The sequence below is a fragment of the Argentina silus genome, assembly GCF_951799395.1.
Source record: "Argentina silus genome assembly, chromosome: 14".
NCBI classification, from domain to species: domain Eukaryota; kingdom Metazoa; phylum Chordata; class Actinopteri; order Argentiniformes; family Argentinidae; genus Argentina; species Argentina silus.
The window spans coordinates 16,569,854-16,584,580 of NC_139668.1; the positions used below are offsets into that span (position 1 = coordinate 16,569,854).

Sequence of the window (14,727 nt, forward strand, 5' to 3'; positions counted from 1 at the left end):
GGGTGAGGAAACATCCCATCACGTAGGGTAGTACCGGGAGGAGGGCGCCATATGAAACACGGCTGTTGTGTTTGACCTCTCACCTCTCCGTCGTAGTGTTTGACAATCTGCAGTTCGAAGAAGTCGTCCTCGTCCTCTCCGATCAGCGTGGCGTCCCAACCCCCGGCCTCCGGCGCCTCCAGAGCCTCCTGGGAACTGAAGTCGTCCGCTGGAGAGGGAATTGGGAGGGAGGAAGTTAGAGAATGGTGTAAGCGAGATGTTAGGTTTGAAGTAGACCACACAGGGTTAAAAAGATAGATCACTAGTGACTGAGACAGCCGTGTTTTAAAGCAGTGTGAATTAGAGGAAAAAAGATCGTACCACTGAGGTCCAGGAACAGCACTGGAGTATGAGTCTCCATTCCAGGAAGAGGGACCCTGAGGAAACAAATACCAGTTTACTGAGAGAAGACAATCTGGAAATGGACGGCTTTGTCTAATCCCGCAGATGCATCATTCTCCAACCCCCCCTCTCTCCTGTCTCTCACACCCACCCACATCACAAACACGGACAGACCTCTCTCCCGTCTCTCTCTATCCCTCACACCCACACACATCACGCAAACCCAGACAGATCTCTCTCCTGTCTCTCACCACTCAGCAGGAGCACCAGGGATGCCACTGCCAGCTGATGGCACCATGACAGCATTCCTCTCCTCTGTCAGAGTCAGACGCCACTCCAACAGCTGGGCCTCCCTCTCCACGTCATCCTCTGTCTTCTCTGTGGGACGGGAAAGAAACAGGCGGACATATAAGTAGGCACTGTGTGTGTGTATGTGTGTGTGGGGTGTGTGTGTGTGTGTGTGTGTGTGTGCGTGTCTTACCTGCTTTGCTGACCAGGCTCTGCAGGTGTTGGTCCAGGTACTCCTGTCTCTTTGTGAGGGCCATGAGCCACTGACGGCGCAGACGCTCAAGATCGCGCTCCTATTGGACAGAACCGATATATCACCAACCGTTCAGAGAGACGAAGACATGAGCAATAAACCTGAGCCAAATACGGCTGTGGCATTTACCTGATAGCTGTCCATCTCATCACCCTCCACCTACGAGACAAAACACACAAAACACCACCATTGTTTTCCATTATCTGAAGGTCAATAGTGATTCTTTAAGTGGACAATATTCTCTTCCTGTGATGGCATTTAGCAGACGCCTTTATCCAAAGCGACTAACAACAAATACATTTGTTTAAGTAAGTGAATCATCTATCCATCAGTCATCATAAGAAAGTAATGTATGCTTGGATCAGAGGCCATAGGCAGTCACAATGCTAGAAGAAGGATTTTTTTTGTTTGTTTTTGTAGCTACCTGTATGGGTTCGTTGGCCTTGGCTGCTCTGGTCTGTCTGATCTCCACACAGCCCACTGACACAGCCAGCAGCACCTCTGATATCAGAGGCATGGTTCCAGAGTCCTGCACAGAGCGCACCTCGACCTGGATACGCCTGGACTGGCCCTAAGAGGGGGGGTGGTGGGGGTGGGGGTGGGGGTGGGGGGGAGATGTGTGAATCTCTCCTTGATTGAGTAAGACAATCATGTTCCATTGAGACATTTACTGGGTACTATTTGCTTATCTAGGAAATGGAGCGCTAGAATTGATTCCCTTATTGTGTAGAGCAACCAATAGAAACAAACAAACACACACACGTACCTGTCGTAGCTGGAATATGCCCCCGGTGCGTACGTCTCTAGCAGGGACCACCTCTACAGGCATGAAGTCTCCATTCTCATTGATCTCCAGCACCTGCACCCACACCTCCAGCCTGCGCGTTACCTCACTCCACCTGCAGGGGGAGACACACCACCACAAAACGCAACGTGGTCTTTTAGGAGCGCTATAGGAGATCTTCTCTGCCTGCCGCAATAAGACTGTACAACTCCTACGGCTGGCGTCGGGCTGGGGGATGTTAAATCACATTGGACTGTTCTTACTGTATATAATGTTTCAGATGTCTATTTTATTTTATTGTTCTATTGTCACTTTATTTTGTTGTTGGTGTTTGTGATGTGAGCTGCTCTAACGCCTTAATTTCCCCTCGGGGATCAATAAAGGACCTACCTATCTATCTATCCATCTATCTATCTATCTATCTATGATGAACAGGACTGTGAAAACCAAATATCATGATGTGATAGCTTTATTAAATGTTTGATATTATAATGTGGGACATCACGGGTCATTGTGAAACATTGTGGGACAAACAGCCAAAATGCAGTGAGGTGTTCACCATCCTCCACCTCCACCTCACATTACGCTGCTCTCTCTCTCCCTCCCTGTTTGATACAGGCTACACTGACAACTGTATATCTGCCGCTTTAGTCCAGGCATGAAGACGCAAGAGGCTGCGATGTTTTGCTTTTCAATCAAACATGTCATGTTGGTATAAGAACCTCATTCGACTTTATTTTATTATGACTTTACAGGCTAAGTTCTATTCTGTTTTTATTTTAATTATAACTTTACAGGCTAAGTTCTATTCTGTTTATATGAATGACCATAATCGACATGTAGTTTTTTCATTCTGAGCACCGTGGGCATTGCATATGGATGGAAACGTGTCAAATGTCCAGGAAATTAAAATGTTGTCGGTCATGTTTGCCAGTATAAAATTGTGTGTGTGTGTGTGTATGTGTATACGTGTGTGTGTGTGTGTGTGTGTGTGTGTGTATGTACCTGTCCCGTAGAGTGCGTGTCTTGGCCTGTATGATACTCAGGTCCCAGAGAGCAGGGTTCCTCCCTGGGTCTGCCTGTCTGTGTCCATACACCTCTATGGCCACCGCTCCTTCAGTCAGATACTCGATAAATTCCTCCGTTACTGCCACGGCCAGCTCCTACAGACACACAGACGGAGAAAAAGAGAGGGGGAGAGAAGAGGGGGAGGGGGAACGAGAGAGAGAGAGAGAGAGGGGGGGAGAGAAAGATAGTGTTGGAATGTGACACTGTCAAGAGATAGTTTGGACTAGGGTCAATCTGAATCAGTGATAGTAACATCTTCATAACACGGTGTGTGTGTGTGTGTGTGTGTGTGTGTGTGTGTGTGTGTGTGTGTCTTCTCCAGGTACAGCTGTGTCTTCTCCAGGGACGTGTGTGTCTCACCTTGCAGCTGTCAAACACCACCATGCAGTGGGGGTCTTTGGAGCTGGGGGAGGAGGTGGCGGGGTCCACCTCCGGGGCTATGATGATGGGCTCAGGCTGGTCCCAGAAGGAGTACTGACAGAATACAAAGTTTGACAGGTACTGGGGCAGACCTGTGGCCTGCAGGATCTTGATCTGGGGAGAGAGAGAGAGGGGACCACATTAGATCAAATCCACACAGCAACTACGCAACTTTCATCATCACTGGACTGGAGAGATATGAGTGTGCTGTTGAGCATGTGTGTCTGTCTGCCTCTGTGTGTGTGTGCGTTGTTATGGAAAATACATTGATAGAACTGTTTGAAGGATATGCACTTTCATATGACTGATACAACTTGTGTGAATACTGTGATTACATTTTCTCTCGCCTCACCTCTAAAGTTCTATAGCCATTGTTTTGAGAAACGGCGGATAATTACAATATGGATAGCGGTGGTTTTGGAGGGAGTAGTGGGGGAAGAGCAAGAACAAAGGAACAGGCCCATCTTGCCAACCGGAAGGTGGATAAGTGTGAAGTGTTGAACGCCGACTGATCAGTAAAAAAGTGCTGATTGATCAGTAAGGAAGTCTCCCCATTGTTCATTCTCTCCCGCCCCCTCTCACGTAAGCACAAGCTTGTTGGTGATAGCCTTGGCAGCGCCTACCATTATGTTTACTCTGTATAAAAGACAACCCTGATAATCGCCTCTTCAGACTTGTGCTGAACAGACCCCCGGATCTACGCTGGGCTGCTGTTATGCTCTTGTCTCTTGTTTGCAAGCAATAAATACCGGACTCAGGTATTGTGGCTACTCAGGACTCTGTACTTCAGCTCTTCGGAGGTGAGATTCAAGAAACAGAGTGGTAAATCCTAGACATCCACCACAGCGTGCGTGAGCCTGAGTGTGTGTGTGTGTGTGTGTGTGTGAGAGATGGGCTGTACCACTCACCATGCAGACCAGTTTGCGTTCCTGAACCTCTCCGTCCGGGCTGACCTCGCTGTCGTCTCCCCCGGCCATGCCCTCCTCAAAGCCCCCTCCCACGCGCACCACCTCCACGTGGAGACGCCCCGCCACCTAGCACCAGAGAAGAGCCCAGCCCAGAGCGTCAGCATCTCACAACAACAACGCAGGGGAATACTGTGTGACATCATCATTGTGCGACAACATTGAGTGGTAGCATGGCACTAAAACACACAGATGGGAAACACACAGTCTAACGTAAGAAATGGAAAGCAAAAGTAGTCAAAAGGGTAGCAATGAGGAACAATAATGTTGTGGTGTGTGTGTGTGCCTGAACCCTGCCCGCCTACCTCGCCCTTCTGATTGATGATGGGTACCGCATACTGCAGCTTGACGTCGTAGAACAGACAGGACAGGAAGACGTTGGCCACGCCTATCAGACTGTGGTTCTCCTGCTCGTCAAAGAAGGGGTCTGCTCGCTTGAAGTAGGAGCGCATCACCTGAACGAGGGATGGAGACAGAGGGATCGAAAGAGGAGGAGAGTAAGAGGATGAGATAGTTAAGGAGGAGAGTGTTAACAAGGGAGAGGTGGGAGACAGGTGAGGAAATCAGTGGATGAATAAACTCACAGGATTGTCATCGTCGTAGTCCTTCCACTCCTGGTAGAGCTCTCTCATGTCCACCAGTCTGTTCTCCATCTTCTCCAGAGCCCAGATCTGCTTCCCTTTGCCCTTCCTCCTCACCTGCACCGCAGGCTCACTCAACACAGCGTCACGCTGCACACATACAACAGGGACACGGGGTTAGTGTGTGTGTGTGTGTGTGTGTGTACACACCTTGCAGTTGGGGGCTGAGGTTGGCTGCAATAATGTGAACCGTTTCTCTGTATTCTTGAGTGTGTGTGCCTTGCAGTTGATGGAGAGTTTGGACGCAATAATCTGTAGCGTTACTGTGCGAGCAGAGCAATGCGTGCGTGCGTGTACCTTCCGGTTGGCGTTGAGGTTAGCTGCAGGTATCTGTAGCGTAACTCTGTACTCTGTGCGTTTGTCGAGCTCCTCGGCGATGAAGCCGGCCTCCTGCACCAGCAGGTTGGCTCGGACTATCTGCTCCCTCAGCTTGCGCAGGCTACGAGTCAACATCGCCTCCCTGGACACGAGAGAGACCACCATCATCATCTCCATCATCATCATCATCTCCATCATCATCTCCATCATCATCATCATCAACACCATCAAGTTTCAAGTTTATTGTTACGTCTCATACACGAGTGCAGGGAGTAGAATTCTTTGGCTTGGTTCCATGACAATGCAGCATACAGAATACAAACAATACAACAATACAATAATACAAATGCGCGGTAGCAAATCAGTCACACACAGCCACTGGCCGCTCTGGCGAGGACCCCCAGACCCACCTCTCCTCGCTCCACTGCCGTAGTCTGCTCTGCGCGCTGGGGGAGTTGGACATGCCTCCCATGCTGAGTCTCTCCAGGCTGCGGTACTGTGACTGCCCCTGGCCTGCCTGGCCCTGGCCCTGCCCCTGCCCCTGCCCCTGGGCTTGGCCCTGGGCCGTCTGGGTGGACTGCCTGTCTGGGTGCAGCCTCCTGCGCAGCTGCTGCAGCTCCTGCTCATACATCAGCCTCTGCCTCTCCAGAGCCGAGCGCTTCTCCTCCTCGTGCTGCCGCTCCAGGGACTGCAGCACCGCCTGCATGGGGTCTGACAGACGGGGGGTGGGGGGGGGGGGCAATCAGTGCCTATGTTTACATTCACACAATACTCTTGATTGCCTTATTCAGAGTTGGGGCAACAATGTTATTCAGAGCGTGATCAGGACGCACAGAGCCCGACAGCGTTCGATAGCGTTGCCGAATCATTCTAACTTTGTAGACACACAAACATACTTTGTAACTAACGGTAAAGTCAAACAAAAGTCAAACTACCGGGGCGCTTAGTGGCGTAGCACACTAATGCGCATACCACATAATCACAAGGTTCCTGGTTCAATTCCGACCCTCTCGACAGATGACCTCCTCTCACCAATGACAGAATATCTCCTATATTTGTCAGAATGGAGTTGATAAGGTAAGTGGATAGCAGATCAGCTCATTAACAGGGAGATAAAGAGAGGAAATTGTCCATATCAAGGTATCTGAAAGGGGAACACTCGTGTTGGAAAATTACCCTTATCTACTCTCATAGTGTTTGTTATACACCACAGGTTCCCTCCACTGAAGCTGGCATATGGGCAGCAACACACACAATAGTGGTATTTTGACATGAAGAGGCTATTTTTAATCTTTTTTTTTTTCTTTGATAATGCAACCTCTGAAAGTTAGAAAATTTGATGCAAGACAAAGAGATGATTATGGGTTTCAGTAGGATTGGGACTGGATAGGAAAACAGCCCTGGGCTCTAGGACAGGCCGTACGGGTTAACAGACTTCATGACTGTGACAGAGATTCCTATGTAGTTCATTGTGCCTCGGCCCATCGCATGTGAGACTGTCTGAAGATTCACAACGACAGCTGAAAGAGTTAAGTTCTTTGGTATTGGCCTTCGGTAGGGGTTTCCCCGGTGTCGTTGGCGGTATTACAGGCTATGGTAACTGTGACTGCCTTATGATTCAAGTAAATGTTGACGTAGTGACGGGATTTATGGTTATGGCTCGTTACAGTTAAGTGGCTTCATCTCCGTCCCTTCAACTGCAGCGCAGTGATGTCTAAAAGCAAATTGAGATCAGACATAAATCATACAGCTTTCAACTCTCTACCCCTCCTCCCGCTCCATCCCTCCATCCCTCTATCCCTTCTACAGCTCTTTCTATCTTCTCTCTCTCTCTCTTTCTCCCTTCTCACCGTTGTTCCCCAGGGCCTTCATCATGACTTCTGTCTGGGCGAACTCGTAGGAGAAGCTGACCTCGCTGGACACCTCGCTGTTCGAGTCGCCATCCGCGTCCAGCTGCTCGCTGCTGCCGCTGTTCTTCATCAGCCCCCCCTCACCCTCCTCATCCTCACCCCGTGACCGACGCTTAGGCAGGTTGATCCTGTAGGGCGGGGGAGGCAGGAGGAGGGGGAGAAGAAGGGTGGAGGGAGGAGAGGAGGACAGGGGTTTCAGTGCCGTACTGTGAACATGTGATTTCTACAACCAGGACATGTAGAAGAGGGACACTACCTCTGTCACAGTGCAGTGCAGTACAGTACGTTAGGGAACTGATACTCCCATTCTGCACCAGCGGAGGTCAGTACAAATCAGAGGACGGGCTCATTGGAATGCATGGAATGGAATTAGGAATGGTATCAAACGTGTTTGCTACCATTCCTCATTCCGTTGCATGCATTACGTTGCATGATTTCCTCCTCACCAGCCTCCACCGGTGCACAATGGGAGTATCAGTTCCCTAAAATACTGTACTGCACTGCGGCAGAGTCCGTTGATTTCTACCTCCACCAGCCCCCTCTGTTCTACACCCGCCCCAAAATATCTGAACACTCTACCGTGTCTCTTCACCCTCCCCTAACCCTCACCCCTACCCCCACCCTCACCCCTACCCCAACCCACACACCTGAAGAAGTGGTTGTTTCCCCACAGGATGCGGTCTCCGTGGTGAAGCTGCTGAGGGCTGGTGACAGGAGAGCCGTTCACACACGTTCTGCAGACAAAAAACACAAATATCTCAGTGATTACTGTGTGTGTGTGTGTGTGTGTGTGTGTGTGTGTGTGTGTGTGTGTAGTGATGAAGGAGATGATGACTATGGTGTCGGGTCTGTACCGTGAGTTTCGGTGGGGTGTGAGGACCACTCCTGTGTCGGTTGTGATGTCGATGAGGCAGTGTTCCGCCTGGATGCCCATGCCACACAGCTGGATGTCCTGAGAGTCTGCTGAACCCACCTTGGTGTGCTCCTACACAACAACAACAACAACAACAACAACAACAACATGACACAACTAGACACAACCATAACATTACAATATCACCTTGGTGCGCTCCTATACAAAACAAAAAGGTGTGTGTGTGTGTGTACCTTCAGGTAGTAGACCAGCAGCTCGTTGAGGGCAGGGTCGGCGTTGAGGTTGACCAGGAAGCATTTGTCCTCTCCCACTTTGATCCCAGAAGACTGCAGGGAGATGCCGAGGCTCTCCAGCTGCTTCTGGCGCTCCTGGAGAGAGCAGCACACAGGGACACCATCAGCACACACACACAGCAGAGGCATGGAGGAAATATTGGTGGTGTGTTCAAATGCAGGAAACAGTGTATGTGCATGCCTTTTGTTTCCGTATTTGTGTGTACTATTGTGTGTGTGTGATTGTGTGTGTGTGTGTGTGTGTGTGTACCTGGGCGATCTCCTCAGTCTTCCTGAGTTTCTGCTCCCAAGTGACAGTCATCTCTTGGATCAGTTTTTCAGACTCCTCCAGCCTCTCCTTCAGCTCCGGTGCCTTCATAGACTGCCAGGAGAGGGGGACAAGAAATTACTCTCTTTCTCTCTCTCTTTCTTTCATTCTTTTCTTCTATGACATGTCCAAACTCCCTCTCTTCTGTCTCAGTTTACACCCCCTTCCTTGGTTGATTGACATCACAGAGTTTTTCTTAATCCACCTCTCTCTTCCTCTCTTCTCTGTTCTGTCTCTTTTTTCTTTACCTCACCACCCCACAGACAAACAGACAACAAAGGGGTCACTTCCACCCACCCCCTCCCTCCCTCCCTCACCTCTGCCTGGGTCAGTTCCACCCACTCCCTCCCTCCCTCACCTCAGCCTGGGTCAGTTCCACTCCCTCCCTCCCTCCCTCACCTCTGCCTGGGCCAGTTCCACCCACTCCCTCCCTCCCTCCCTCACCTCTGCCTGGGTCAGTTCCACCCACTCCCTCCCTCCCTCACCTCAGCCTGGGTCAGTTCCACCCACCCACTCCCTCCCTCCCTCCCTCACCTCTGCCTGGGTCAGTTCCACCCACTCCCTCCCTCCCTCCCTCACCTCAGCCTGGGTCAGTTCCACCCACCCACTCCCTCCCTCCCTCCCTCACCTCTGCCTGGGTCAGTTCCACCCACCCACTCCCTCCCTCCCTCCCTCACCTCTGCCTGGGTCAGTTCCACCCACCCACTCCCTCCCTCCCTCCCTCACCTCTGCCTGGGTCAGTTCCACCCACTCCCTCCCTCCCTCACCTCAGCCTGGGTCAGTTCCACCCACCCACTCCCTCCCTCCCTCCCTCACCTCTGCCTGGGTCAGTTCCACCCACTCCCTCCCTCCCTCCCTCACCTCTGCCTGGGTCAGTTGATCCCGTAGTTTCTCCACCTCCTCTCGCAGCTCTCTGATGATCCTGGCGTTGGGGTCTTCGTTGACGACGGCGTGGTTGACGATGCTCTTGGCCCGGTCTGCGTAGCGGAGCGTAGACAGCGTCTCGTCGTAGTTATCCGCCGCTGGGCTTACCGTGGCAACCATCGCCGTGCGGCTGTTACCGCCCAAACTATCCTGGAGAGGGAATGGAGGGGGGGGGGGGGAGTTAAGAGTGAGAAAGAGTGTGTGCATGCGTGCAAGTATACTTGAGTGAGTGTGTTTGTGTGTGTCTTACTTTTAGTAGCCAAGTGAGTACAGAATCTCTGTATGGGACAAACTTGGTCTTGTTCTTCCCAGCACCCTGATCAGCCAGAGCAGAGATGACCAGCCCAAGAGTGGTCAGAGACCTGCAAAGACAGAGACATGACAGACAGACACACACACACGCGCGCACACACACACAGACAGACAGTCAGATGAAATACTCTATGGACCCTGTGTGTACATTTGTGTAAGTGTGTGTGTGTGTGTGTGTGTGTGTGTGTGGGTGGTGGTTAGGGTTGGGAGGGTGTGGCCTCATGACTAACTTGTTGATGTTGCTGCCCTCCTTCAGTCTCTCCCCTGCAGCTCCAGTCTTGGCTGCCCTCTCGCTGCCGGCCAGGTCCACCAGGCTCAGCTTACTCACCTTCTCCCCACTCGTCTACAGGGAGACAACAACCAGGGATTGAGGGAGAGGAAGGGATCGCATAGGGAGAAAAACAGGGACGTGGGCAGAGAGGAAATAAGGAAGGGTAGAGAAAGGTGCAGTGGGGGGGGGGGGGCGGTGGATAGAGAGGGTGGATAGAGAGAAAAAGAGCAAAGGGGAGGAGAGAGGACAGGAGGACATACAGGCTTACGAGAGGGGAGAGGACAGGAGGAGAGAGGACAGGAGGAGAGAGGACAGGAGGACATACAGGCTTACGAGGGGGGAGAGGACAGGAGGACATACAGGCTTACGAGAGGACAGGAGGACAAGAGGAGAGAGGAGGAGAGGAATGTCGGAGCAGGACATGGAATTGGAAAATGGAGGGCAGAGGAGGAAGACAGGAGAGAGGGATGAATAGGCCATATGACAAGACACAGAGCCCGCCTCAAACAAGAGGTCCATAGACGCCTCATTGAGAACAAAACGGTTAAAATGACGCCGAAATGTAAAAAGCGCTGAACCAAATCTGCCCCTCTCAGCATAATGTATTTTAAATAAATTACACCCACGGTTCCCATTTCCTCAAAATGAAGGCTAATGTTTGTGAAATTCTGCTACCGGGCAGAATAATTAAATAATTTCCTCCATTCTCATCATAAGCACTGTATGCAGCCGCTACTGCTCTGACCAAACATAAAGGCTGATGTATATGAAAGGACTCATTAGGCAGGGGCAGAGACAAAGAGAGAAGCGCCACACACACACACACACACACACACACACACACACACACACACACACACACACACACACACACTGCAGTAACAAGCTCCTATTGTTCTCTGTGATTTACAGTCTCAGCTGCAAGGGGTGGGGCCTCCGCTGACAGGGAGTGAGGGGAGAGGAGAGGAGAGGAGAGAGGGGGGAGGAGAGGAGAGGAGAGAGGGGGGAGGAGAGGAGAGCGTGCCTAGTGGAGTCCTTATCTTACATGTATAGATATTCATGCATTAAGGACTGGAGCTGGACTGGGAGGGGGAGACAGGGGAGATATGAACGAGATGAGGAATGGATGAGGGAGGCCTGAGAGGGGGAGGGGTGATTAACAAGCAGAGAGAGAGAGAGAGAGAGACAGAGAGAGACAGAGAGAGAGAGAGAGAAAGAGAGACAGAGAGAGAAAGAGAGAGAGACAGAGAGAGAAAGAGAGAGAGACAGAGAGAGAAAGAGAGAGAGACAGAGAGAGAAAGAGAGAGAGACAGAGAGAGAAAGAGAGAGAGAGACAGAGAGAGAGAGAGAGAGAGAGAGAGAGAGAGAGAGACAGAGAGAGAGAGAGAGAAAGAGAGAGAAAGAGAGAGAGAGAGCTCTGAGAAGGAGAGTGTGCAAGAGAGGAAGAGCAAAGAGAGGGGTAATAGTTTGACGGGAAGAATGCATAAGAGAGAGAGCAAGTAAGGTTCAATAAAGAGAGACACAGAGAGAGAGAGAGAGAGAGAGAGCAATTCAGTGAGCATATGAGTGAGACAGTGAGTGAGTGAGTGAGAGTGAGACAGTGAGTGTGAGAGACAGAGAAATAGAGGAAGGGAAAGTGAGAGAGAATTGGAAAGTAAATGAATAGTGAGTAAGAATGAGAGAAAGGAGAGGAGAGAGAGCTGAGGGGCAGAGGGGGGTTTGCATTATGTCAGGGGGTTTTGTATGCGTGTGTGTGTGTGTGTGTGTGTGTGTGTGTGTGTGTGTTTCAGAGAGAGGGAGGGGGGGTCTGTGTGTTACGTCCGGGGGTTGCGTGTGTGTGTGTGTGTGTGTGTGTGTTTGAGAGAGAGAGCGAGAGAGAGGAGGGAGGGGGGGTCTGTGTGTTACGTCCGGGGTTGTGTGTGTGTGTGTGTGTGTGTTTGAGAGAGAGAGAGAGGGGGAAGGGGGTGTGTGTGTTAGGTCCGGGGTTGTGTGAGTATGTCCGGGGTCGTGCTGAGTGGGACTAGAGCAGGCAGAGATTACAGTGTGTTATGAAAACAAAGACTCCCCTTGTCCCGAGAGAGAGAAAGAGAGGAAGAGAGAGAGAGAGAGAGAGAGAGAGAGAGAGAGAGAACGTGAATGAACTAGGGTGACCTTAGTTTTAAAAAAAATATTCAAAGTGTAATAGTAATTACTCCCCTTTCCACACACACAGACATGCACAAGGTCACCAACATATACGGTAACTCTTCTCGCTTGGCTAATACACAGTCCTCTGCAGAATTTGCATTGACTGAAGACACGGAAATCATCATCAGCCAAGGTGTGTGTGTGTGTGTGTGTGTGTGTGTGTGTGTGTGTGTGAGAGAGACAGGGGAGAACCTTTAATCATCCCTTGGTATAAATGATCCAGCTCAGGCTATATTTAGCTCTGTACTCCTGGATGTTTCCATTCCACCACATGTGCGCATTCAGAAGCTGTCAAAGTGAAAGAACTGTCTGAGACGCTGTGCAACGCTGTGGGTCAACTGAGCAACATTCCTAAGGCAGAGCATTCCCTAAACCATTTGAATACTCCATCTGTGTGTCCGTTTGTTTGTGAACGTTTCCTTCAAAAACACGCTTTTATCCCTGCTAAAACATTCTCAATAATCCTGAAAAATGTTCACAGATGTGACGTGTCTGGCAAGTCTGTTTTTAAACCTGACGAACAGTAGAGGAACAGTTCAATGTGGTAACCCTCAACCAAATGAGTTTCCATCCGTGGGCCAACACAGGATCATTTGACTTGAACGCAGCCTTATTTGCCTGGAGTGGCAGTGTGATGCATTATTCACTTCTCTATTCTCCCCGCACTGGGCCGGGGACCAGGGGACCGGGTTGGGTGACCAGGCCTCTGGTCCAGGAGAAAGGAACAGGGTGACACACAGGAACAACACAGGACGTCCAGTTACACTGAGCCGTGGCATTACTTATTAACAGGTTTTCCTGCCCGGCGGCGAGGTTAGTTCCTAAGCAGTGGAAACTAGGGCTCACACTGGCAGAGCCAGAGGAGTTGAATCTGGGAAACCTTTTTCACACTTAAAAGGAAAATTCAGAGCTTTTTGTTTTGTAGAGACACTGTACAGAATAACAACAGTGAGCAAGAGAAATGGTAGTCAAAAGAATCAGTTCCCAGATGATAGAAATCGGTGTGTGTGTGTGTGTGTGTGTGTGTGTCTTACCCCAGACTGCAGGTCTTTGAGGGTGTGTGTGAGGATGATGTTGAAGACTCCGTGGGATCTGCTGCTCTCCTCGTTCATGTTGGTGGCGGCTACGGTACGGGACTTATTCCCCTCGGACATCAGAGACTCAATGTCCTACAGGAGACAGAGGGGGGACGGAGACGTCAGAAGACAAACCAACAACTTTTCAACAGTGATTAAATGATGGATCTAAAACACGCACCTTTCACTATGGCACAAGAGCAATGTGAGCCTCTGAACTCTATTTCTGGGAGTGAAACCAGCCCTCTGGTTCTGGGCTGTATGATATTTCCATGTTTACAGACGGGACATACACAAACTCATTAGGGGCCGTAAGCCGGTGTCATAGCTGATTGAGTTTGACATGAGTGTGAGTGTGAGTGTGTGTGTGTGTGAGTGCGAGTGTGTGTGTGTGTGTGTCTAGCAAAGTCCTGTGAATTGCTTCTGTTTTGACACGGCTCATCTAACCAACCTTCTCAGCTCCCTCACCCCCAGTACTGTACTCTCCCGGCCAACGTGTGACGACTATCTCGTGGCTCTGAATGTACTGTAGCTTTTTCTTGACCAGGATTAGAATCCAGCCCACTGTTTCACTGCTGGCTACGGCTGCCCAACAGACTGGGTCAGGGTTTCAGCTTATGTAACGTAGTATTAATACTTTTTTGTGGGTCACAGCACAATAAAAGCCTGTTACCAACTTCATTAGACAGAGTAGTGAAGTGGTTGTAGCTCGATGGCTGTGTTGTTGGATGACCCGAGCAGAAGTGAAGGATGGAGGGTGTGCACAGCAACTGAACTGACAACTGTGTGTGTCCGTGTGTGTGTGTCCGTGTGTGTGTGTTCAGTACCTTGTAACTGGACACAGCGAGGCGGGACAGGCCGTCGACATAGGGCCCCAACACCTTGTGTTCCCGCACCCTCAGTGCCTGTCTGCTCCTGGGGGAAAACAGCACAGTTCAATGTAGCTGAGTCTTCCTTCCATACCTAACCCTTAACCCTACTAACCCTAACCCTACTAACCCTAACCCTACCCCTACTAACCCTTAACCCTACTAACCCTAACCCTACTAACCCTAACCCTACCCCTACTAACCCTACTAACCCTTAACCCTACTAACCCTAACCTTACTAACCCTAACCTTACTAACCCTAACCTTACTAACCCTTAACCCTACTAACCCTACTAACCCTACCCTTACTAACCCTACCCCTACTAACCCTAACCTTACTAACCCTACCCCTACCCCTACTAACCCTACCCCTACCCCTACTAACCCTACCCCTACTAACCCTACCCCTACCAACACTAACCCTACCCCTACCCCTACTAACCCTAACCTTACTAACCCTACCCACCCTACTAACCCTACCCACCCTACTAACCCTAACCCTACTAACCCTAACCCTTAACCCTACTCCTACTAACCCTACTAACCCTAACCCTACTAACCCTAACCCTACTAACCCTACTAACCC

The 14,727-nt window shown here is 50.5% G+C and overlaps 1 protein-coding gene across 4 annotated transcripts in view; it reads right to left on the reverse strand.

Annotated features, from left to right (window-relative positions):
* kif13ba (kinesin family member 13Ba) overlaps positions 1-14,727 on the reverse strand; it is a 43,855-nt gene that overhangs the window by 11,288 nt on the left and 17,840 nt on the right. For all 4 annotated transcript variants that reach the window (XM_083685264.1, XM_083685261.1, XM_083685262.1 and 1 more), the window contains exons 8-31: positions 14,100-14,187; positions 13,231-13,365; positions 9,969-10,081; positions 9,677-9,788; positions 9,364-9,576; positions 8,446-8,556; positions 8,136-8,270; positions 7,883-8,013; positions 7,676-7,762; positions 6,969-7,156; positions 5,529-5,829; positions 5,098-5,260; positions 4,744-4,890; positions 4,465-4,614; positions 4,103-4,228; positions 3,135-3,308; positions 2,712-2,869; positions 1,689-1,821; positions 1,347-1,493; positions 1,052-1,081; positions 863-962; positions 633-759; positions 361-416; positions 84-208 (exon numbers count right to left, since the gene is read on the reverse strand). In XM_083685264.1, the coding sequence (XP_083541390.1) occupies positions 84-208; positions 361-416; positions 633-759; positions 863-962; positions 1,052-1,081; positions 1,347-1,493; positions 1,689-1,821; positions 2,712-2,869; positions 3,135-3,308; positions 4,103-4,228; positions 4,465-4,614; positions 4,744-4,890; positions 5,098-5,260; positions 5,529-5,829; positions 6,969-7,156; positions 7,676-7,762; positions 7,883-8,013; positions 8,136-8,270; positions 8,446-8,556; positions 9,364-9,576; positions 9,677-9,788; positions 9,969-10,081; positions 13,231-13,365; positions 14,100-14,187 (3,250 nt within the window). The remainder of the gene's footprint in view (positions 1-83; positions 209-360; positions 417-632; positions 760-862; positions 963-1,051; positions 1,082-1,346; positions 1,494-1,688; positions 1,822-2,711; positions 2,870-3,134; positions 3,309-4,102; positions 4,229-4,464; positions 4,615-4,743; positions 4,891-5,097; positions 5,261-5,528; positions 5,830-6,968; positions 7,157-7,675; positions 7,763-7,882; positions 8,014-8,135; positions 8,271-8,445; positions 8,557-9,363; positions 9,577-9,676; positions 9,789-9,968; positions 10,082-13,230; positions 13,366-14,099; positions 14,188-14,727) is intronic.